This window comes from Monodelphis domestica, chromosome 1, assembly GCF_027887165.1.
Source record: "Monodelphis domestica isolate mMonDom1 chromosome 1, mMonDom1.pri, whole genome shotgun sequence".
Lineage (NCBI taxonomy): Eukaryota > Metazoa > Chordata > Mammalia > Didelphimorphia > Didelphidae > Monodelphis > Monodelphis domestica.
Genome location: NC_077227.1, coordinates 718,959,051 through 718,983,881, shown reverse-complemented (window position 1 = coordinate 718,983,881; position 24,831 = coordinate 718,959,051). Strand labels below are relative to the sequence as shown.

General features: G+C 41.3%; 1 protein-coding gene across 1 annotated transcript; it reads right to left on the bottom strand.

Annotated features, from left to right (window-relative positions):
• Positions 1 to 7,155: 7,155 nt before the first annotated feature.
• Positions 7,156 to 17,478, bottom strand: LOC100026042 (interleukin-36 alpha-like). Its single transcript, XM_007477576.2, has 6 exons — positions 17,398 to 17,478; positions 16,854 to 16,899; positions 13,401 to 13,511; positions 11,601 to 11,740; positions 8,375 to 8,592; positions 7,156 to 7,588 (listed from the first exon to the last, which is right to left on the bottom strand). Exons 2-5 carry the CDS (start codon positions 16,879 to 16,881, stop codon positions 8,386 to 8,388), a joined length of 486 nt encoding a protein of 161 aa, XP_007477638.1. The 5' UTR covers positions 16,882 to 16,899; positions 17,398 to 17,478; the 3' UTR covers positions 7,156 to 7,588; positions 8,375 to 8,385.
• Positions 17,479 to 24,831: the final 7,353 nt, after the last annotated feature.

The following is a 24,831-nucleotide window of genomic DNA, read 5'->3' as shown; positions in this document are numbered from 1 at the left end:
TTGTACACAGAGACTATACACTGTAGTATAATCGAACATAATGGACTTCTCCATTAGTGGCGGTGTAATGTCCCTGAACAATCTGCAGGGATCCAGAAGAAAAACACTATCCATAAGCAGAGGACAAACTGTGGGAGTAGAAACACTGAGGAAAAGTAACTGCCTGACTACAGCTGTTGAGGGGACATGACAGAGGAGAGACTCTAAATGAACACTCTAATGCAAATACTAACAACATGGCAATGGGTTCAAATCAAGAACACGTGATACCCAGTGGAATCATGCTATGGGGGGTGGGGGGAGGAAAAGAAAATGATCTTTGTCTCTAATGAATAATGCTTGGAAATGATCAAATAAAACATTATTTTAAAAAATGTTATTGGAAAATGTTTAACAAAATAAATAAAAATACCAACTAATAGTATAATGTGTAATAGTATCTCTCTATTACAAATGTTAAATTATGTTTTTCTAAGTTTCTTTTTGCCTTTGGCATGACTGCTTGAAGGCAACTCTCAAAAAAAGTTAAATTACAAGCAAAGATCTAAATCTGAATTAGCAGGAATGTCCTCAAACAGGAGTTCCCTATACCAATAAAATAGTGACACAAACCCTAACCCATTGACTTCACATTCCCATCCCCAATAACTGTTCCAAACCATATCTTGTCTTCACATCTCCCAATTCTAATTTCCTCTCTTCTCTAAAATGACCTTCAGAGATTAACTCCAGAAACACTATTCAGAGTCTGAATTGATGCCCTTGCAAGCACAGTTTCTAACAGACCTAGCATCAAACTCCTGAGTCCTGGCAAAGGGGCATGCCATGTTTGGGGTGGGGTCTCATAACTATCTATTTGTCCATCTCTCTGTGTGCCTCATTCCTCCTAAGACACTTAAACCTTACCAAAACCTCCACTCCTTCCATCCCTCAATGACTTCTTCTAGGAGTCCATCCCATGGTTCTATTTTCCTGCCCTAAGTCCTCCCTGAGCAAAACTGTCACTACAAGTTTCCATACAGAACCCATTTTATTATCCTAAAATGTCCACACCATGTGTCAGGCAAAGGACCAAATGCCCCATGGACCCAGGTGGATCTCACACCAAGAAATATCTTCCCAGCATTCCCAGTGTTTGGCTGGGATTCATCCCCAACCCCAGGGAAGAGCAGTGAGAGAAGAGACCATAGATAAGAGTGGAAAAAAAAATACAATGGTACATGGGCCAATCACTGGTTCCTCTGTTCCTAAGTGCCTTTAGCTCTCACTGGGGCTCCCTGGCCTTTTTTATGTTGGGAAAAGAAAGGGGAAAAGTATTTATTAAGTATCTACAATGTATGAGTCACTTTGCAAATATTATCTCTTTTGATTCTCATGATGATCCTGGGAGTTAGGTGCTATTATCCCCATTTTACAGTTGAAGCAACTGAGGGAGATAGAGGTTAAGTCATTTACCTTAGGTCACTGAATTAGTAAGTTTCTGGGGATGGATTTGACCTCAGGTCTTCCTGATTCCAAGTCTAGCATTTTAGTCATCTGAGTCATCTAGCTGTCCCAATAAGTGAATGGTGACAGCTCCTTCCTTTCAAGGCCTCAAGGAGAGAGCTCTTCCCTTGTGGCAGAAGGTACTTTTAAGTCTTCTTTTGGGGAGAGGAAGAAGTAGACAGGGGTGGCCTCAGCCAGGGGTGGGGGTGAGGTTGATATGGGAATTGTAAAAATGGACTTGAATCCAGGACTTCAATCCCCAGAAGTCCTTGGTTCACTTCTCCAGAATGCTTTGTAATATCACTGGATTCTCACCTGGGCTGAGATCGAGAAGGTGTATTTAACCTGATTGGAAAGGCTTTTGCAGTCTTTTTTCCTTTCCTGTTTCTGCTTGCAAGAAGACACGGTTCTTTTCATAATGTAGGTGAAGTTGTCTAGGCCCCTGGGCCTAGACACGTGCTTTCTTATCCTGTATTTTCTTCAATCCTTAATCTTCAATAAACCTCTAAAAATATAATACTCCTTGCAGAGAAAAACTAATTGCTACCTGCCTCAGTTTCCCAAAATTTTAATCTTACAGAATGGGAATCAAGAGAGGATGCATCTTCCTTTCATTCACAAGAATCTTGGTGAATCCCCAGGTGGGCAAATGACTATGAAGGATCAGTTTCCCTAATACCCCTGGGGCAGGTGGATGGACTAAGTTCCCAGTGATATATATGGAATGTGGAGGGAAACTCAGCAAATGAGGTTCTCATGAAGACGAAGAATCTTCTAGGAAATTTCTGCCACGCATCACTCCATCTCCATCTATGGATCCTACACTTCCATGTCAGATGGATTTTCCTAATTCTGACTTAAGTCTGGAGGGAGGAAGCTGCACCCAGACTGAGTCAGAAGTCACTTAGTCATCATGCTGAGTATCACGCCCACCTCTACAAAGCTCTAAAGCACAAATTTATTTCAGATCTTCAGTAATGTGGTTTTCACTTCATCCCCTTTTTAGACATGAATGAGCAACTAATTCTTTTCACATTCATTCATACCCACGACCCCATTGGAATAAGACAAAGAATGTCCCCAACCACCTATCTTGGGGGAGTTCGTTGTTAAATTTTCCATATGAGCATTTACATCTTTAAAAGTCACAAATTGGAGCTTGATTTATTATTTTGTTGATTTCTAGATTTATGGAAGTCTTAATGCAGATTAAACTTAGAAGCATGACAATTACTTTTTTTGAGATGGTTGTTAAATACTTACCAGCATATTTCCCACTTTTCTGCCTTTTAACACCCCTCCAAGTCACACCTCCTCTAAAATTCCCAATTTTTGTTGACACCAAAGTTCTTTTAGCCAAGTTTATCCTTGACTTCTCCCTCACCCAGAATTCCCAACAAGTGTCCAAGTTGCAAGTGTGTCTAGACCATCTCTCAAACCTGGCAAAGCCATCAGTGTAGTTCAGTTTCTTACCCACTCTAGTCTGAACTGTAGTGACTTCCTGGTATAATTAGCCTCCCGGCTTTCAGCCTCTCTTCTCCAAAGCATCTTTTACACAAATGCCAATATCATATGCCCAAGGCACAAGTTTAACCATGCTTTAAAACCATCAATGATCCTACATAGTCTAGAGGATAAAATATTACCTCCTTACCTGTCATTTAAAGACCTTTTTAATCTGTTTCTAATCTGCTCTTTGGATCTTCTTTTATCTTATTCCCATTCACAAATGTGAACCTCTGGCCAAACTGGGTTCCTAGCCATTCCCCTAACTTAATGTCAATCTATTCTTTCTGCACATTTGGAGAATCTGTTTTCATGCAAAGAATGCAGTACCTTCTTCATCTCCACTTATCTGAATCCTTGACTTCCTTCAAGCTTAGATCAAATGCCAACTCCTCTACAAAGCCCTCTATGAGCTTCCCAGTAGTGAATGATCTTTCTCGTTTTACCCTGCTTTGGATTTATTTGAATACTTTTTATATTATCCAGTTAGAATGGAAGATCCTGTAGGGAATGGATTCATGAGTCATGATCGTATCAACTCTTCAGGAGTTCCAGGACTGTGTCAGTCTATTGCCTTATGGCCTCACTTGGCATCCCTTGAATTTTGTGGACTAAAGTGCTCATCCTGGCCCCCGTGCCCTCATGTATTTGGTCTCCTCCTTTAGAATCAATCTATCAATATTTATTTATTAAGAAGTACTTAATATTATTAGAACCAAACCAGGAGACTCCAATTACGATAGAAAAATCCGTCTTGGACTCATTCACTCATACCTCATTGCCCTCATGACTGTACTTGTAAATCTTTGGATTTCACCATCAGGACTCAACTTCTTTCTCATCCTGGAATTCCCCTTGACACTTATATAATTTGTGGAGCCTTGTGACACTGGAGAACTCCTCTGTCATGCCAGTCCCTTTTCCCATGGATGAGTCCTAATGTGGGGGTGGGGAGTGTCTCCATTTTGGGATGGGCCCAGGTTATCCCTGTTTCATTCCCCTCCTGGTCATCTTTGGACTCTAAACTTTGACACCATACCCCATTTTCTTTCCCCACTTTTCATATTCCTTTTCTATACTGTCTTCTTGAGGAGAGGGCTTGTCTTTGCTGTTTTAGGTGTATTCCCAGCCCTCAGTACAATGTTCTGCATATATAAGAAACAATTAATACTTTAAAAAAATTAATTGTATATAGTGGACAACTGAGTGACTCAGTAGACAGGGAGCCAGGCTTGGAGATGGGAGGGTCTGGGTTCAAATCTGGCCTCAGACACTTCCTATTTGTGTGACCTCAGCAAGTCACTTAAATCTCAATTGCTAAGTCCTTAGCACTATCCTGTCTTGGAATTGATACTAATTCTAAGCAGATAGTAAGGTGTTTTAAAGTGTTATATACATACAAGCTTTGTACTTTTTTATTGAAGGTCCCTTACGATTTCATTGGCATAGGGAATTTCCAGTGAGTCAGTGAATATTAAGCACTCACTCTGTACCAGGCTAAGTGTTAGGAATATAAAGAAAGATTACACCATGTTAGAAACAAGATGCAAAATTACTGATCATAGAAGATGTATGTGGTGCATGTGGAAGATAATCCCTAAAGGGGCTAACACTGGCAGTAAAGGAGGACTGGGAAAAGATTTCTCCCAACCATGTTAGGATAGCATATGCTCTGCAACATATAACCTCAGAGAGCTGTCTAAGTGGCCAAGAGGGTAAGTACCTTACCCAGGATCACACTATCAGTACATATTAGAAGTGGTAAACTTGAACTTGGGTCTTCTGGACTGGGGTCAACCCCTTTTCTGCTATGTCACCCTTCCCCTCTGCATCTATTCAATATTCAATATTCAATAAATGTTTCTCCACTGGAAGAGAATTAAATTGATTAGAACAGAATAGAATTTTGGCTTTTGTAAGAGGAGCCTAAGATAACAGACATTGTCATGCCAGGAGAGTCAGACCTTGGCCCAAAGACTAGCCAATGATGTAGCTGTATCCCGGATCAATTGGAATGTTTGCAATGGGAGCTGTGGGACTCATCCATAGCTATTCCATCCAGCTCTATACAGCCTCTCCTGTCCCGTTGTGCAATGTTTACAAACTCCCAACTCAGGGATGTAGGGGAGCTCAGTGGAAAGATTAGAAATCAAAAGATATCGATTCTAGTCCAAACTGCAATGTGGCTCTAGGCAGCAACATTCCTCTTAATTTTAGCAAGAAGAAAAGTGTAAACTCCCAGAGGTCAGGGCAAGGTTCTTTCTTTGATCTGTAGATTGATCTGTAGATCACCAGTACCCAGCACAACCTCTAGTACATAGTAGGGGTTCAGTACATTCTTCATGGTTTATTCCATACTGGTTTGTAGATTGTGAGCTCCTGGAGGGCAAAGATTGTCTTTTGTCTTTATGAACTCAGAAATTAGAAAAGTGCCTGGTACATGGTAGGCATTCAATAAAAGCTTGTTGATTGATTGATTGATTAGCAGTAGTCAACATAAAGCAATGGTCAAGAGATCCACACTCATTCTTTTTTAATACTTCCCTTATGTCTTAGAATTGATGTCACTTGCCCAGATTACACAACTAGTATTTCATTAATACTAAGCACCAATTCTATGGCAGAAGAGAAATAAGGGCTAGGCAACTGGGTCTGAATAACTTGACCAGGGTTACACAGTCAGTAAATGTCTGAGATCAGATTTGAACCCAGGCCCTTCCAACTCCAGGACTGACACATTATCCACTGTGCTACCCAGTTGCTCCTCCACACATTCATTCTCATCAGTAGCTTCTTTGTACATCTCTTTTCACATGTTCATACTGGCACACATGTATACACACAAACTTGCTATTCCAATCATTGATATTCCATTGATTCCATTTGGTCCGTTAGTTAGTTAGTAGTAGTCTCTCGGAAGCTGAGAATGATGATCAAAGACACTTGTGTGTGAAAGAGATTTAAGTGGAAAAGTCGGTGCACAGAGACAGTCCCACTCTCTCGGTGTTGGAAGCCTGGGTCCAGTGGCACGAAAAGTCATTACAACCGGAGACTTCCTCAGCTGCATTGGATGGCTGTGTTGTCCTTTGTGCTCCAACACGCCCTGAGCACTCCACAGTGCTTTGCTGCGTCGCCCTTTCAGCCGTTGAACCTTCTTATTGGTTTCTTCCGCCTGTTCCACCAAAGCAGTCTTCACATGCTGGGTGAGCAAAGCCCTGGTTCACCAGGGGTCGACGACCCGATGGCTACCCTCACAAGGTTTAGCTGGCCTGTTGAAGCCGTTGCCTGGGGTTTGACCGCTGCCGCATGCTAGCAGCTACTGGGAGCCACAAGTGAGAGCTGGGTGTCAGGTAGGGGTCAGAGGCTGGAGAGCTGCCCTAGGAGGGCACGACAAGCCCTCCATACCAAGGTGATACCCCTCCTGAACACCCCATACACCCCGTAACAATTTGGTCTGTAACAATGTGGAAAGGACTAGGGACAATGTCTCCAGGTCTCATGTTTAATTCTTCCTTATGCTATCGGTTTCAAAGCAAGAAAAAATTGCAAGAAAGTAGCTGTTTTGAACATCAACATATCTGATTCCACAAGCAGTTTCCTCAGAGCAATTCTACATAAAGACACACCATCCAATCATGAGGACCTCCAATTAAATGTTAGTCTCTCTTCCAGGAAGTCTGTCACTTGGAGCTCTTCTGGGCATTGCCCTTGGAGGCTCAGAGTGAAACAAGCTTTGTGGGAGACTTTAGGAATAGAGCTGCTAAAAGTCCAGGAGCTCACTGTAGTCGTCGTTGTCGTCGTCATCATCATCATCATCATCACAATAATTTAGTTACTAAAGGGCTACTATAATACGTGCATTATGGTAGGCACTGGAGATATAAAATATAAAGTGGAAATGGGTACACACCTAAAGGAACTTACAGTCTAGAGAAAATGCACAGATTTATTTAGGTATGAACCAAAGATATACAAAGCAGGAAGATTTATCTTCCTGAGTTCAAATCTATCCTCAGACACTTCTTATCTGTGTGACCGAGGGCAAATCACTTAGCCCTGTTTGACTCAGTCTCCACATCTGTAGAATGAGCTGGAGAAAGAAATGGCAAACCACTGTATTCTTTGCCAAGAAAACCCCAAATGAAGTCTCAAAAAAGTCATACATGAATGAACAACAACTAATATTGTATTGTACTTTTATTGATTTTGTTCCACATTTCCCAATTACATTTTAATCTGACTTTGGTAGCACTTGAAAATAAGCCACAGTGAAGATTGAATCACTTCTAAAGTCCATTCCAAATCTAAATCTGTAACTCCATAAGCACTGACATGTCACTGAGCAAGGAAAGTGACAGTTGGTACCAATAGAGAAGAAACCCTATTGTCTCCCCCCCCCCCCCAGCTATATCTAGGGATTCCACTGGCACAGATCCTTCCCTGGTGGGAGGAGATAATGCTAGATATAATGAGGGAACTAGCATAAATACTGTTCCTAGGCATTACAGGGGAAAATAAACATGAATCAGAGATGGCCCAGGAGTCACCACTCTTGGAATGGCTTTCAGATTCAGGGGAGAACAGCTCAACGAGGACCCTGAAAGAGAAAGATGGGAAAAGAGATGGAAAAGAAAAAGTCAGCAGAGTTCAAGTATCAGTCATGAGAAGAGGAAGAGCTACTTAAGTTCTGGGGGATTTGAAGACCAGTGGACAGAGAGGCAAGAAAGCAAATTCATGGGGGCAGCTGGGTAGCTCAGTGGATTGAGAACCAGGCCTAGAGATGGGAAGTCCTAGGTTCAAATCTGGCCTCAGACACTTCCCAGCTGTGTGACCCTGGGCAAGTCACTTAACCCCCATTGCCTAGCCCTTACCATTCTTCTGCCTTGGAGCCAATACACAGTATTGACTCCAAGACAGAAGGTAAGGGTTTTATTTAAAAAAAAAAAAAGAAAGAAAACAAATTCAGCTCTGATCTCTTCCACTTCCCAACTATGTGACTTTAGATGGGTCACATGCCTCCCTAACCTTGGCTTTCTCATTTGTAAAATGAGGATAATAAAAGTAACTTTTCTTAGATCCAGGATTCCATGAGGATGAAAAAACAACCTAAAATTAAGGGGCAGCTAATTGGCTCATAGATAGCTAGATCTGGATAAAGGAGGTCCTGGGTTCAAATTTGACCTCGGGAATTTCTTAGCTATATGACCCTGGGCAGAAATGCCCAACTCTTACTACTCTTCTACCTTAGAACTGATACTTAATATTCATTCTAAAATGGAAAGTAAGGGTTAAAAAACCCTACCATTATGTTAAAGAACTTTTTGAAATGAAAAAAAAAAACTGTATGAAGAGGATAGACCTTCCCTGCCCCGAGACTGCTCACCCTAAATCAGGCTAGTGGGTGTCCTCTAGGTGGAAGTGTGTGTTTTTTTCTTTCCCAGAGCCCTTGGTCAGTGTGATAGGCCCTCCCAGTGAACTGCAGATGAAACAGTCAGGATAGGCAGCTGACTCAAAGGTAGCGGTGCTGCCAGTTTCTTTCAGGTAAAAGACAAAAGGTTTCTCTGCCTTCTTCAAATTATACAGGTCTGTTATGTTCTTTTTCTGAGGAAAAGAAAGAAAAAGTCTATTAGAGGAGAAAAGCTGAGGGGGAGAGAAGAAAGCCAATGCAGCTGCCCCCTCCATCTCTTGCAGAGAGAGGAGAGGAGGCTTTGGCCTTCTATGAAGAATTTGCTTATGGGAGAGAGTGGAACAGATACACTCAGAAGGGTACTCATAAATAACCTGGAGTCCACATTACTAGAAGGAAAATTCACGTCAGTGAGATCGCAGATGCCCTGGGGTAAAGGGGTAATTCTCTTCTAGGGGGATTGATCTCAGCAATGAAATGGAGAGAAAAGAGAAGGATTAACTAAACAGTGATGCCTAACATATGTGAGAGCTTCAATTATCCAGACCCCAAATGGAGCAATTTCTCTACCAAAAGCACAGTAGCTAATGGTCCTTTCTTATCTTACCTTAATAACAAGAGGCAGAGGAAGGAGTGAGGGGACAACCATTATGCATATAATTCTCACCAATAAGGAATAAATGACTGGTTAATTAAAAGAGGATTGATGACAAAGTTAGGGAAATATTACTTCCCTATACTTAACTTTCAGACACAAAGGCTGGACAGCATCCAAAGTGCACCCTAGATTTGGGGACAATACATTGCAGTGGTTCAGAGAAAGGATAGGTGGGATTCCAAGGATTAACGTAATATCAAAGGAAAATGGCAGCCTGTCAGCCCAAAGAGAAACAATCCAAAGAAGGAAGGAAAAAAATGAATTCACATGAGACCTAGCAGTCAACTGGCAAAAAAAGAAAAACAACAAAAACAAAACCACCAAAAAAAAAGGAGGGATGCAAAGGGTGGTAATGGGAATTAAAGAAAAAAGTATGAGGAGCACCGAGGTGCAGAATGAGTTGATTGATAAGGAAGACTAATGACAATTAAAAAAACAGATTGCGTTTTATATTGAAAGCACAAGGGAGACTAATGAAGGAAGAAAAATGCTTAGAAGGGATGAGATGATGATCAGTGATGAACAAAAGGGAGAGCTACCCTTTCTCTCTCTGTATCTCCGTCTCTGTCTCTGTCTCTCTCCCCCATCTGTCTGTCTGCCTGTCTGTCTCTCACCTGCTTTTTCTAAAATAGAGAACAATCTTTGACTTTGAAAAAAATATCCTACTCCAAAGAAACAGGGAGAGAGACTACCTGGTTGTCTTTGATCAAGGCAAACTGATTCGAGTAACCAATTCAAAAAGGATTACATTATGATACCAAAAGGTCTGGCAGATGTTACTGCTGAACCATTATCCATACTTTTTGAAAGGCTGTGGAAATTGGAAGTAATACTGTAGAACTGGAGTTGAATAAATATTGCCTTGATTTTCAAAAAATGAAGGAGTCTGCCATCTAGATGACAGTGATCTTGAATCTGGTTCTTGGCAAAAAGTGAGATCATATAATTAAAGGAATGGTTGATGAACATTTAGAAAAGGAAACAGTGATCACAAGGAGTCAGCAAGACTTCCTCAATCAATCACAGGCATTCATTGAGGATCTATTATTTAGCAGACACTGTGCTAGGCTCTATGGATAAGAATGAAATTAATGAAATAATTTTTTCAAGGAACTATTCTCAGAACAGGTTGTATCAGACCAACTTTCTGTATTAGTGAGATGATTTAAGTCTTCTTCTTTAGCCTCTGTACAATAGGTGGAGGGGTCTTAAAGGAACCCTGCTTCATTTCCTTTTTTTCTCCAGAAATGGATTCTGGGTTGGGTCTTTTTCTTTGCTCCCTCTTTGTTTGATGTATCTCTACTCCGTGTATTTTGTTTATTAAATGATATACAAACTCATAGGACATATTCATATTAGCTTCTTATAAATGAACAAATCTTCTGTTGGTTAGATAAGGCCAGACTCGGGAGTGGATAGAATTTTTTTGGATTCAGATGCTATATTCATACCTGCTTCTATGTGCATTAATAGGAAAACATAGGTTGATAAACTCAGTGCTCTATGAGACACATTTTTAGGTATAGTCAATGTAGGTTGTCCACATAAGGAAAAAACTCACCCAGAACAAGGGAGAGGGATAGGTCAGGGAGGGAACATGCTCAAAGATTATGTAATCTCAAAATGGGCTTGGTTAAGAACAGGTAATTGTTGCCAAATATAGGGTTGGGCATTCCTGATCAGATCCAGATATGGCAGAAAAGTTCTCTGTGTCCTTTAATGATAGTAGACTTGGATAGAAGGACTTTCTTTATCAGGACCACAAACTGGTAGAAAAACCTAGTATTAACTATCAAAGGCAGCAGAAGGAAAATGAGTCAAGGTCCCCGCAGCAGATCTACAATTCAAGTAATCAAGAAGTGGCAAACCTTGTCTTCTGAACACAGAATTAATAGTGGAAATGGACAAACTCTTTTTTTGCCTGTATATCTGCCTCTATGGGCATTAGGGACACTTAGCCTAAGTGACTCTATATTGAATTTTAACCATTATGAATATACCATTAAATAATATAAAATTTGTGGTTTTCATAGTGTGGGAAGGAGATATTGGAGGGAGAGAAAATAAATGTTTCCTATCTGAAAAATGAAATTTAAAGGAAGAAATAAATGCATAGTATCTAAGAAGACAAGTTGGAGTTTGTCCAAGGGACACCTGTGATTGTGAAGGGCTTTCGAAGGGTGCCATAGCTAGATGAACTAAAGGAAGAGTAAACTGGTCTTTTTTAATGGAGACAAGACTGTGAGTTTCCAAAGGTTATCTTACAAGAAAGACTTGTATTTGGTGCCAGAGGGAAGAACAAAAGAAAGATTCTAAAGCTGCCAAGAAGCAGATGTATACTGATGCAAGGAATAACTTCCAAACAATTACAGTGGTCCCAAATGGAATGGTCCAAAGATAGTGAGTTGCCCATTACTGGAGAACTTCAAGAGGAAGCTGATCAGGAAGGTTGTAGAAGAGAGAGATATTTTTTCATGTTGGTTCAAATTAGCAAATGCTAATATGCCTTCCCATTCCAAAGTACTGTGACTCTCTGAGACTCACCTCCAGCTTTAAGGTGGCCTGCCCTCCACTGTCAACACAGGACAGAGCGAGGCCATTAGATTTCACTCCCATGTAAATAGCATTGCCTTTGTCTTTATTAACGTAGGCGTCATCTCTGCATGATATGGTAAGGATTTTTTCTGGGAAAACAAGGAGACAGGATGAAATGATGCATCAGACACAGAAAGGGGCCAGAAAACAAGACTCAGGAGGTAGGATCTGTTCTAGGAGATGGAGATGGAGTAAGGCTCCTTCTAGGTCCCTTCCAACTGAAGCACAGAGGCTAAGGAGGAGGGTCTGGATTCCTGGGTATCTCCTCTGTGTTACATTGACTCTGGAGACTCCAGCACCTCACTCCCTACTAGCCTGATCCTCTTGTTTCCTCACCTTCTGCATTCCCCAGTAATGAGGGATCCTGGCTCAGCAATGTCTCCTTCCATAGGCTCCCATCTTAGTTCTTATCTCCATAAAACCTCTAGAAGCCTATAGGACAGAGGCCAGGTTGGCCTTTTGAGCCTTCATCTTCATCCATTCCCAATCCTTTCCATCAAAGACACTATCTGGCCATATAAGCCAAGACTGTTCCTCTCTACCAGGTACAAAAGAGCAACAAAAGTTCTCACCTCCAGTAGGAATGTTGCTAAAGAAAACCAGACACAGACCTAGTATCTTATAGATGCTGAGCTACCTGCAGCTAATGGCTTCACCCTGAAATAGGAACCACCCAAATCTAACCCTGGTTCCCTCTCCTCCACAGCAAGAAAATTGAAATTCAGTCCCAGTTCAACATCTTTCTCATTTGGTGTCCTTACACATGTCACTTTGTTCTCCTGGGACTCAGTTTCCTCCACTGCAAAATGGACATAGCAATGCCTGCCCAACATACTTTAAAGGAATGTTGTGAGAATAATGTGGGAAGATGCCAAAGTGCTTTACAGTGTCCTTCGAGGGTACAGGAGAAAGAGTACTGATTCTTAAGTAAAAGGGACCTGGGATTCAGATCCTGCCTCTGTACTTTCTGTGTGACATTCTCAAGTCAGTTAATTAATCTGTGCTTCAGGATTTTTATTTGTAAAATGAAGGGTTTGAACTAAGTAGCCTCTGAGGCCCCTTAATCTGGCCCTTGAGGACAAGCCTCTTAGGTAGAATGTTGGGGAGAGAGCTAAGGAGGAGGAGTCTCTGACCAAAGCCTTAGTAACCCACATAGGGATTGTATTACACTCTGCTTTCCTTTTTTCTTCTTCTCCTCCCTCTTTCACCCTCCCTTTTCATCCTTCTTCTATTTGGTTTTCTGGCTTTAGAACATTCCAAAGTTCTAACTCAGGAGTGATAACTGTAGGTCAACCAATCTAGGCTTTCCTCCATTCTCCCAATGCAGTGTTCTCTTTCTCCCTCTTTTCTACTCTTTACTATACCAAAGACAAATCCATCATCTGTCTATCTCTTTCTCTGTCTGCTATATTTTTGTCTTTCTGGCTCTCTATTTCTATATTTTTCTGTCTCTGTTTCTCCATCTCTGTCTCTGTCTCTCTGTCTGTCTCTCTGTCTGTCTGTCTGTCTGTCTGTCTGTCTCTCTCTCTCTCTCTCTCTCTCTCTCTCTCACACACACACACACACACACACACACACACACACACACACACACACACAGACACACACATGTATGGGACCTAGAGAACAATCCAGGGCATTCCTGGAGTTGAAAAGGTTTCTGGAACCTGTCCCGAGGGACACCCACCGTCCCCCAAGGAATAAGACTGCCTCAGAGGAAGAGACCCTAGGAATCAGTGTGTCACTTACCTGGGATCACATTTTCATTCAGGGGAGTTCCTATAAGGATCTTCCCCTGAAGGACCCATACTTGCTGCTCCATGTCATGAACTATTCTCTGGCGAGGTTGTTCTCCAGAAACTAAAAAGAAATGGATAAAATGCAAGTGTAGTTAATTAATGAAGACTAAAGTTGCCTTAATTAACTGCTGGCCATTGGATCAAGACAGACTGGGGTCAATGGAACAAAGATCCTAAAAGGTTTTATATATGAACATGGCCTACATTTTTCTGTAAAGAAAAGTAGAGAGCTACGATGTTCCAGGGGAAAAGAGGACACTGTAATATATATATTACATATATATATATAGTAATGTATATATAGACACTGTAATAATTAAAAGGGATTGTTGATGATTGAAAAGGGACAGGGGATAAGGAAGGTTTTGTAAAAGGGAATGTTACATATAATATAATAGTATAATGCACACATATCAATATATGTATGTTTATACACATATTACATGCATGTATATATCACACATATATATTACATGTATATACTATATCCCTATATGTATAGCTATGTTGGTAGATGAATGGTTATATACGCACATAGCTAGAAAGATATCTAGATGACTATATAAATAGCTAGATACATACATATATGCATACATAAATAGATTAATAGACACATAGATAGATATCTTATTCTGTACCCAATAGAATGTAAGTTCCTTGAGGTCAGGAACCACTTCTGTCTTTGTATCCCTAGTTTCTAGTACAATGTATTTCCTTTGTGCTAGTGCCTTCCCTCTGAGATTATCCCCAATTTATCCTGTCTGTATATTTTCTGTATATGGTTGTTTGCATGTTGTCTCCCCTATTAAGAGTGTAAGCTCCATGAAGGCAGAGACTATCTTTTGTCTCTTTTTAATATATATTTCCGCTGCCAGTGATGGCAAACCTTTTAGAGACTAAGAGACTGTAACTCTCATGCCACATATGAGCCACTCCCTTACCTAGACAGGGGAAGAAGGAAGCACTTCCACTGGGCTGCTGGGCCAAGGGGGGGGGGTGTAAAGTGAGGAATATCCTCACACATATAGAAAGGGGGTGGGGAGCAGCCCCCTCCAGCACACGTGCCATAGGTTCACTAACAAGGCCCTATGCTTAGCATGGTGCCTGGGACAAATTATGTTTTTAGTAAGTTTCTATTAGATGCCCTCCTGTAACAACTACTTAGTAAACTTTTGTTTTGACTGATTGAAAGATTATCCCATCTTTCTCTATAGCAACTACTAGAAAGAAAAAAGTGGGGGAGCTGGGAAAAATCCAGCCCAAAGCCAAGCTAAATAACTTTCATTTGATGCCAGTGCCTTGGGATATACTCAGTTTGGAGGAAGGGAAAAAGCTATGAGGTGTTGCAAGGAGTATCATGCCACCAAAACAATCTAGCCCTACATCATATATTAGAGTGACCATGTAATCCTAGAAATTAAGGTGAGTATGCAAGAAGTGTTGAAAGAGATGTCCTCTATAACACGTATGGCCAGAAAAACACATGACCAGTAATGTTAAGAAAACAAGAGGTAATAGATGAGCAATCTCTATGTCATGCTGGGAGCCATATAATATAAAAGACCTAAAAGAAGACATGGGCAACTAAATAACCATGGAAAGAAATCAAGAATCTCACAGACCAACCTAGTGTGGAGAGGTTCTGGTCTATACCTCTGGAAGCAATCAATATTCACATTGATAATATCATAGAGTTATCATAGTAGCTAATGAGTACAAGTCTTCTGAGTAACTAATCCCCTGACCTGTATAGTTTATGCACTGTAGAAATGCCTGCTGACTGTTTCTCAACGGATATGAACAGGGAAAGCTAGGCGACTCAATGGATAGAAAGTCAGGCTTGGAGATGGGAAGTCTTGGTTTCAAATCTGTCCTCGGACTCTTCCTAGCTGTGTGACCCTGGGCAAGTCACTTAACCCCCATTGTCTAGCCCTTTACCACTGTTCTGCCTTGGAACCAATATACAATCAGACAGTAAGAATTTTTTTTAAAGAATATGAAAAAAACAGCTTTGGAAAAAAATGCCAACTATTTACAACACAAAAGCTTATTCTGAATCACTAATCATCAAAGAAATATTAATCAAGGTGAACCTCACCTTTTCCTTCACACACAGGAAATTACTAGAGACAACCAAAAAATATATCCCATTCATTCTCCAATATTCTAAAATTGCTCACGTGCAGTGGTTAGTAAGCTAAGTATGATGGATGTTTTTTGATCTGGACCTGTGATTTCATTCATCTAGGGAGTTCCCTAACGTGGAAACTCACTCCACAGAGGACAAGAACTCTGTTACTCAGCCTCACAGCAGTGCTGTGGGCACCAAGACACTGTGATATTCCCCAGTCACAAGAGCCAGCCAGGCAAGATTTGAAGCTGGTTCTTCATGACTTGAAGGCTAGTTCCCTATCCATTACCTCCAAAGATTCTCACAAGCATGGAGGGAAGATGGACTATTTTTGTTTCCAAGCCTTGAATTATCATGAAATTATTTTGCTCACATAATGTTATTCTATTAGTGTATCCTTTTAAATTAAAGGTGATGAGCATTATGGATATAAACAGAAAATTTTTTTGGGGGGGGAGGAGGAAGTGGAGCAGTAGGAGGCTAGACCCAGAGCTGAGATTTCATTGTTGTAGAAACTACCTGTCCCAGGAAATAGACACTAAGGTTATACAAATTAGAGAGCTCCTGGGGATTTATTATTAATCACACTATTAAGCCAAGTTAACTTGCCAAGTGCCTTTTAGGAATTAGAGTTGCTGAGGAATAAATTTCATATTAGAAGGAAGGGAAGGAGGGAGGGAAGGAAGGAAAGAAGGAAGGAAGGAAGGAAGGAAGGAAGGAAGGAAGGAAGGAAGGAAGGAAGGAAGGAAGGAAGGAAGGAAGGAACGAACGAAGGAAGGAAGGAACGAAGGAAGGAAGGAAGGAAGGAAGGAAGGAAGGAAGGAAGGAAGGAAGGAACGAACGAACGAACGAACGAACGAACGAAGGAACGAAGGAACAAAGGAACGAAGGAACGAAGGAATGAAGGAAGGAAGGAATGAACGAACGAACGAACAAACGAATGACCAAACGAAGGAACAAACAAAGGAATGAAGGAACGAACGAATGAACGAATGTAGGAACGAAGGAAGGAACAAAGGAACGAAGGAAGGAAGGAACGAAGGAATGAAGGAACAAAGGAACGAAGGAAGGAAGGAACAAAGGAAGGAAAGAAGTAGAGAAAGAAGGAAGAATAGGGAATGTGGGAAAATGTACTAAATCTACCTCCTCTTTAGGATGAGAAACATTCAGGAATCCTGAGAGTGGATTTTTAAACCTCCTCATCCCAGGATAAACATAAATTCTCTTCCTGCTAGCAGAGGAGCCCATGACATCCCAAGGACGTTAACTTACAACTTTTTCCGCCGCCCTCTTCATTCATTTCAAAGTCTCCTCAGATCTGTAGAAGCAAGACAAGGGTCAGTGATATGAAGAACTTTCCTTGGGGCCTGGCCTGGAAAGAAACCCAAGCAAGTAAACTTCTAACTTCCCCCAAAGTTTATCCTCCCATGACTGAATATTAGATTGATGAGATTCCGGCCAGACCCTCAGAACAACAGATGGGGACAGCCAACCAGGCTTCCAAAGCACCCCCATTTCCAGAAAGCCGCACAATGTTTCCAACCCCACTCCTACCCCGCCAAGCCCCCAAAGCCTTTTCTGAATAAATCTAGTACCAGAAGTTCCTACATAGAACCAAGCTCAACATCCTTAAATGTCCATATTCCACGGGCGGGCAAGGGCTGTGCTACCCCATGGGCCCAGCTGGACCTCACACTAAGAAACCATCATATTTCCTCCCTGGCCAGGGGTTAGCTGGGCCCCATCCTCTCCTACAGGACCCAGCAGTGAGAGAAGAATACAGTCACAGCTAGGCACAAAGAGCAAGTATCTTCACCTGTTACTGCCTTGTTCCTATGTCCCTGGGCACCTGAGCTGTGACACCTTCAGCTCTTAGAGGCTCCAATAGGCCCTTGTGGGACTGCCGGGATTTTTATCCTGCTGAATAAGTGGGAGGTGTCAGCTCCTCACTCTGAGCTCTAGAATGCTCCTTCCTGGAGGCAGAAGAGATAGAGGAGTCTCCTGGGCGGGAGCTGCTGCCTTAGTAAAAATTATTTCATTCCTATGATCCTTGGAAATCCCCAAATTTTCCTGGGGTGAATGGACAGGTCAGGTTCATGTGGAATATGGACAGAAGCCCAACTGGGGGGATGAGGAAAGGGGAAGAATCTTTCACACACAGACTCACACCCATTCCTACCAATCCCACCAATATATCCTACCCATCCAGGCCAGGTGGAGGTTCCTAAATCCTCACTGGTCATTCCATGTCTCAAAAACCCACCAGGTTTCTTCACTACCAAGTGGCTCCAGTCAGTCAGGCATGTAAACACCCCTATCTGGCTTGAAGTGACCCTTTCGGTCTTATCTTACAGTATTCCTGGTCCCTCAAATGCTCTAACAAAACCAGGTTTCTAATTGAACATGGCCTGTGCCTTCCCTACTCACTTTATTTGTGCAATTGCCTGAGCCTGGAATGCTATCTCCTACCCTTCGACCTCCCACTTTTGGTATTCTATCCATCCTTCAAGGCTGTATCAAACCCCTTGCCTCCAAATGGCCTCCCTTAGTCTCTGCTCCCTTTGGGCAGTGGTCTTTTCCTCATTATCAACAATAAACTTTTTAATGGTCTTTTATATACGCAAAACACGGGGTCAGGCCTTAGGGAGTGAATCAAAGATCAAGACTGTGGGATCATAGTTTCTAAACTGGGAACTTTAGAGGTCTGGGCAGTGGGGTGCCACAGCAGATAGGGTGATGATTAGAATTCTCTGAAGACTTTATTAATTTATTAGTATTTATTAGTAAAGAGGTATGTGTGTGAGAGAGAGATAGAGGGGAGAGGGGAGGAGATGGAGAGAGATGGAGATGGGGGAGAGACAGAGAGGGAGATGAGAGGGAGAGAAAGAAACAGAGAGAAACAGAGAGAGAGAGAGGCAGAGAGGGAGAGGGAAAGGAAGAGACAGAGAGGGAGAGACAGAGAGACAGAAACAGAGAGAGAGAGAGAGAGAGAGAGAGAGAGAGAGAGAGAGAGAGAGAGAGGGAGGGAGGGAGGGAGGGAGGGAGAGAGAGAGAGAGAGAGAGAGAGAGAGAGAGAGAGAGAGATCACATGATCAGCTAGTCATATCTAATTAATAGCCATTTCACACACTGTATAGGCTCATCTGCCAAAAGCTGCTGCAACCAGCAAGTGTCTCCAGTCCCTGAGAACCAAGAGTTAAATGCCACCCCCCAAAATGGAGAGAGTGATGAATGTCCAACCAAAGAGCCCACACTTCCTGCATCCCTTCTTTTATGAAGCCAGTTTTCATCACTCCTCCTGGTACTCTCAGGTTGGAAATATTTAAGCTCAGTTTGGGTCCGAGTTTTGACTTTTTAATACTCCACCCATTGCATGGGGACTTCAGTCACCCCTCCCTAAAGCCAGAATGCCAGGGAGCCACTCAGTGCTTAGTCAAAGGGTGGGGTTGATACTGCCCAAAAATGGACTTTCAAACAGAATAAGGGGGTATAGTTTATTTTAAATTCACACAATAAAGAGCGGAGTCTGAAATCAGGAAGATTCCTCTTCCCAATTTCAAATCTGGCCTCAGGCACTTACTAGCTATGTGATCCTGGAAAAGTCACTTCACTCTGTTCACCTCAGTATCCTCATCTGTCAAATGAGCTGAAGAAGGACATGGGAAACCACACCATCCCAGTATCTTTGCCAAGAAAATCCCAAATAGGATCATGAAGAGTTAGACATTAATGAACAACATCTACAATGTTAGAGGTTATGGAATAAGAAGTCTAAAGAGGAAAAGAATATTAAAGGTCATCCATCTAGCCTAACACCCTCATTTTACATCTAGGTAAACTGAGGTCCATAGAGATGAAGGGACTTGACCAGCATCAGACAGGTAGTAAGAAGCATCAGGCTTCACCAGTTCCAAACCCATCATTATCTCTACTGGATCTGAAGGACTCCAGTCAAAATATAACCAGTGACCTATAATGAAAATTCCATACATGTATGGGTCAGACTTAATTTCAAGGACTTCCAGTCATCATACTTTTGACTTCATTCCTCCACCCACCCAACATTCCCCTGGAAACATCAGAATTTGGCTCCTGTCATTGTTCAGTCATGTCTGACTCTTTGTGACCCCATTTGGAGTTTTCTTACCAAAGATACTGCAGTGGATTTCCATTCCCTTCTTCAGCTCATTTTACAAATGACAAAACTGAAGCAAGGAGAGTTAAGTGACTTGCTTATAATCTTACAGTTAATAAGTGTAAGGCCAAATTTTAACTCAAGAAGATGAGTCTTCCTGACTTTAGACCTGGCACTCTATCCACTGTACCACCTAGCTGTCCCTGGCATAGTTGGCTAAGTTCTCTCTAAATGGAAAAGGGGCTCTAGTTCCCTTATAGGTGGGAAACAGAAAGAGAAGAAAAGGAATCAATGATGACCCTGAAGTCACTCCTCTGCCTAGGTGTGGTCAGCTCTAACTCTCTTCCTAATTAGTGTCAGGAATTACTGGGATTTCATTTCCTCCACCAGGACAACAACTGACCTGACAGGCTAAGGCAGCAACTCATCCTTCAGATTGGAGCAGTGGTTTCTGAATGTGCACCCTTCAAATGATTTTTGGCCCTTCACTCTTTTATCTTTCATATCCCCAGTCATTTGTCAAGTCTCATTATGAATTCCACCTCCAAAACAGATCTTTTACCTGTTCCCTTTTCTTCACCTACTCACTCCTCATCATCTCTCATCACTACTCTTATTATAGTTCCCAGATGGATTTCTTGCCTCCAGTATCATCTTTCTCCTCTGTATTTTGACCCAGATTTACAAAATGATATTCCTAAAGCATGTCTGACCTTGTTGCTTTCTTATTTAAGAAGATTCTTTGAGTCTCTCTTGTCTCTAGCATTAAATATAAATTCTTTGGTACAACACATCAAGTCTTCTGAAATCTGGATTCCAAGTTATCTTTCTCAACTGATCTCACATTACTCCCCATCAATACTCTGTGTTTGAGCCAAAGTTATTTCTTTGCTCTTCCCTGGACTTGGCTTTTCATCTTTTGCCCTGTTTGCCTTTAATGGGCTTCTTCCTTATCTCTATTTTGCAGAATCACTAGCTTCTTTCAAAATGTAAGTCAAGTACCACTTCCTATTAGATACTCTTTCTGATCTACTGGTTGTGTAATGAGCAAAAGATGAAATGACTGAGGAAACAAAGGTTTGAGCTTCTGAGCATATTGATTTGTAAAGCAATGTATGCCAATTGCCTAACAAATCAGGACTAGTCCCCTTCTTCAAATTAGGGCTAGATCCCAAATATAGTAGGAGACAGACTTCTATAGATTAAAAACAATTAATCAAGGGGAAGCAAGGTGGCTCAGTGGATTGATAGTCAGGCCTAGGAGATGGGAGATCCTGAGTTCATATCTGGCCTCAGACACTTCCTTAGTTGTGTGACCCAGAGCACCCCCATTACCTAGCCCTTACCACTCTTCTACTTTGGAACCAATGCACAGTATAGATTCTAAGATGGAAGGTAAAGGTTTTAAAAACAATTAGTCAAACAAGACCAATTAATAAAATGGAAAAATACAATATTAGGTCATCTGATTTCAATTTGTAGGAAAGATCAGGGACTTTACAAGTTGGACAAGGGAGAGCAAATAGATGAATTCTTTGAATTCATACAAAGAAGTGTGTCACTGCCCCACAAGTATCTATAAACAAAGGAATATGGAAGCAATAACTGATTGAGTAGTTGCTGGGAGCCATCAAGCCACAACACCTTGACAAAGTCACACGTGATAACCAAGAAGTCACAAAGTGGCTCTTTGACAGGATGGACTTGCCCACTCAACCCCCTCTGCATAACTTCTCTCATTAACATCCCTTACTAATGGAATTGACGTGATTGTTATCCCCTCCCTAGCCTCAGAAGGAATAATATAAGAGCAAAATACTTACACTCTATTTCCCCAAAATATCACCAAAGGATCAGACTCCAAAATCCAAGCCCAAAAAGACTATCACAGGTTAACTTTGACTTAGGTACATAATTCCCAGCAAACCAATAACCACAAGCCAAGCTCAGAATATCCCCACTCACAGAAACTTATTCTCCCAGAGTCAGTACACAAATCAATCATAAAGGTCTATATAAAACGTGCAGATACACCAAGCCTCACCATGCCTCAGTGACTTGATTTCACTCACCAGAAACTCCCCTAGATAGAAACTCTCTACTAACTCTGAAAAATGATCAGCCTGGTAATTCATCTGTATTGTGTTCTCCATACTCCTCTAATCCTTCAGGCTCAGTACTGTGATTGTTGAATTGTCTTTAAGAGTTTCTGGTTGATTATTTCTTTTTATTAAAAGTAATAAGTAAATTTCCTTGATTGTTTGTAAGCTCAAGCTCCTCACATGGTAATGAAACAATTAAGCTACCTGTGACAAAATCATTTATCTTAGGTAGAATCTTTATTCATCCTGTCAAACTCTGTAATCACAATACAAGAATATAGAATGATCTCATAATGTTAATCAAGTGATTTGTTAAAAGTTAATGTATCACTTTTCCAATTATCTTTATTTGAAAATGTGTGTTAGGCAATGTATCTGTGTGCCAAGAAAATGGGTTTAAAAATTAAGGACAAGACCTGGGCATGGGGGAGCAGCCACCAGATGCAAAGCTTGCCCCTGGCTGATTTACATGCAGAGGTGTCTTCCATTTTTTATCTTCTTGACTAACCATTTGCCACCTGCTGAGAACCCCTGAAGCCACTAGTGAGGCTGGACCCTGGCTGTGGCAAGTAGTATGGGTTGGGATTGGTTGAATAGATAAATCAAATCATTCCACCCTATTTAAATCAGATTCTATGCTCTGACATATTTTTCTGGTGAGGACCCTCCTCTACTGTTCTCTAGGGACAAACAAGGCTGGACAGCTCCCCAGGAACAACAAAAAGTCTACTTGATTTGGCTGAGGCATGTAGCCATGACTTCTGGGGCAACATAAAACCATCAAACCAAAAAGAATAAAAGATTTGAGCATCTGAAAATATAAGGTAGAAGCTTTCCAGCTAAAGCTTTGAGAGTAATTTTGGGAACAGGGAGAATAATGTTTCATCCTTGACCTCCTCCATCCTGTGAATTTCAGATTCCAAAGGATTTCCACATCTCCCTATCAGTGATTTAACACTACCCGCAGAACATCCGATGGCAGTGTCTATATTGGGAACCAACAACAAACCAGATGATACAAGGAAAACATACAAAACTCTACAAAGAAAGACAACTAGGTAGCATGGTGGATAGAGGACTAGACCTGGATTCAGGAAGAACTGGGTTCAAATTAGGCCTCAGACATTTAGTAGGTGTGTGACCATGAAAAAGTTTGCCTCATGTTCCTCCTCTGTAAAATGGGAAAAATAATAACACTTGCCTCTCAGAGTTGTTATGAGGATCAAATGAGATAATATTTGTAAAGTACTATGTAAATGATAGCTAGCTATGAATCCCAGACTCTGAATTTTTCCTGAATTTCTGCTTCTTCATTGGATTAACCAAGCATCAAGTGACATTCATTTGCCTAACTGAAGGGGAATGATGGTTAGGACTAAGAAAACTGAAACTGTGCTTGTCCTAGGATTCTAGGATCCAGACCAATCCAATCAATATCTGAGGTGTTCTGGTGTGTGGAAGATGAGAGAACTTGAAGCTCCTTAACTGATACTTTCGATGTTTATTATTCATTGTTCCTCAGTTATAAGAGAATAGACTGTGTTACCTCCTTTGGGAAACTCTTAGGTACTTTTGGTGATGCTAAGTTTATGCCAAAAATCTGTGTACATAACAAGATTCTTCCATTGCTTATTATGACTTTGAGCCATGAAACACCAACCTCTCCAGAAAATTAAAATTGAAAGTCACTCAGTAGAATAGGCATAAGAAAACAGTAACAAGATGGACAAAGGTTTGCATGAAAAAAGGGACTTAGTGTATGTCACAGAGATTGTAATAATAATATACATAAAAGCTAACATTATTATTAGCATAAACAGCTGTCTAACTGTGGCATTAGGTAACTAGGTGATTAGCTGTGCAGTGGTTAGGGTGCTGGGCCTGGAGTCAGGAATTCTGACATCTTCCTGAGTTTAAATCCAATCTCAGACCATCCTAGGCAAGTCACTTAACCCTGTTTGCTTCAGGTTCCATATATGTAAAATGAGACGGAGAAAGAAGTAGCAAACTACTTCAGTATCTTTGCCAAGGAAACCTCAAAAGGCGTCATGAAGAGTCAGACGTGACTGAAATGACTGAACTACTACAACAAAATGAAAGTGTTGGGCCAGATGGTCTCTATGGTCTCTTCTAATTCTATGTATGATCCATTAATTACACCTTGACCCCATTGTCAGCTATGAATGTCTCTTCTAGGATAAGGCCCTTGTCACTAGGAGCTCTGCTGTTGGGGGGGGGCAATTAGTGTAAAGGAGGAAAGGCAGGAGATGGAGTGTCACATGAGGAATAATAAAAGGTTAGTTTTACTGTACCATAGATTTTGGAAGGAGAATAATATATATTAAGTATAGAAAGGTGGGATGGAGCCAGGTTGTAAAATACTTAAAATGACAGAAGAGCAATTTGCATTTCAGTCAACCAAAACACAAAAAGAGGCAACAGTCATTACCTGTTCTTAAAGAACTTACAATTTAATGAGAGAGAAAACATGCCAACAAAAAATACAAACCAGCTCTATGCAGAATAAATAGGAAATAAATACCAGAGGAAAAACACTGGAATTAAAAGGGTTTAGGGAAGATTTCCTAGAGAAGACAGGATTTTAGTGAGGGTTTAAGGAAGCCAGGGAAATCAGTAGTCAGAGAAGGAGAGGGAGAACATTCCAGGCATGAGGGACAACCAGAGAAAATGTCTGGAGTGGGAAAATGGAGCCAGGAGACTAGTGTCACTGGATTGAAGAACACATCTTGGGGAATAAGGTATAAGAAGACTGGAAATGTAAGAAGGGCTTGGAAGGGCTTGGAATGCCAAACAGAACATTTTACATTTGCTTCTGGAGACAACATAAAGGCACTGGATTTACTGAGTAGGGGATGGAGGTGACATGATCAGGCCTGAAATGTAGGGAAATCATCTTGCTGGCTAGAGGATAAATTAGAGTGGAGAGAAATGTAAGCAGGTAATCTCATCAGTAGCTATTGTAATTGCTCAGGTTTGAGGTAATGAAGTTCTG

What these genes read in the sequence shown, in the direction of transcription:
- LOC100026042 (XM_007477576.2), bottom strand. Translation starts at nt 16,881, where the DNA reads ATGAATGAAGAGGGCGGCGGAAAAAGTT. An exon ending in AGAGGGCGGCGGAAAAAGTT is followed by an intron (nt 13,512 to 16,853) that starts GTAAGTTAACGT and finishes ATTTCTTTTTAG; the next exon opens with TTTCTGGAGAACAACCTCGC. An exon ending in AGGCCACCTTAAAGCTGGAG is followed by an intron (nt 8,593 to 11,600) that starts GTGAGTCTCAGA and finishes TCTTTTCCTCAG; the next exon opens with AAAAAGAACATAACAGACCT.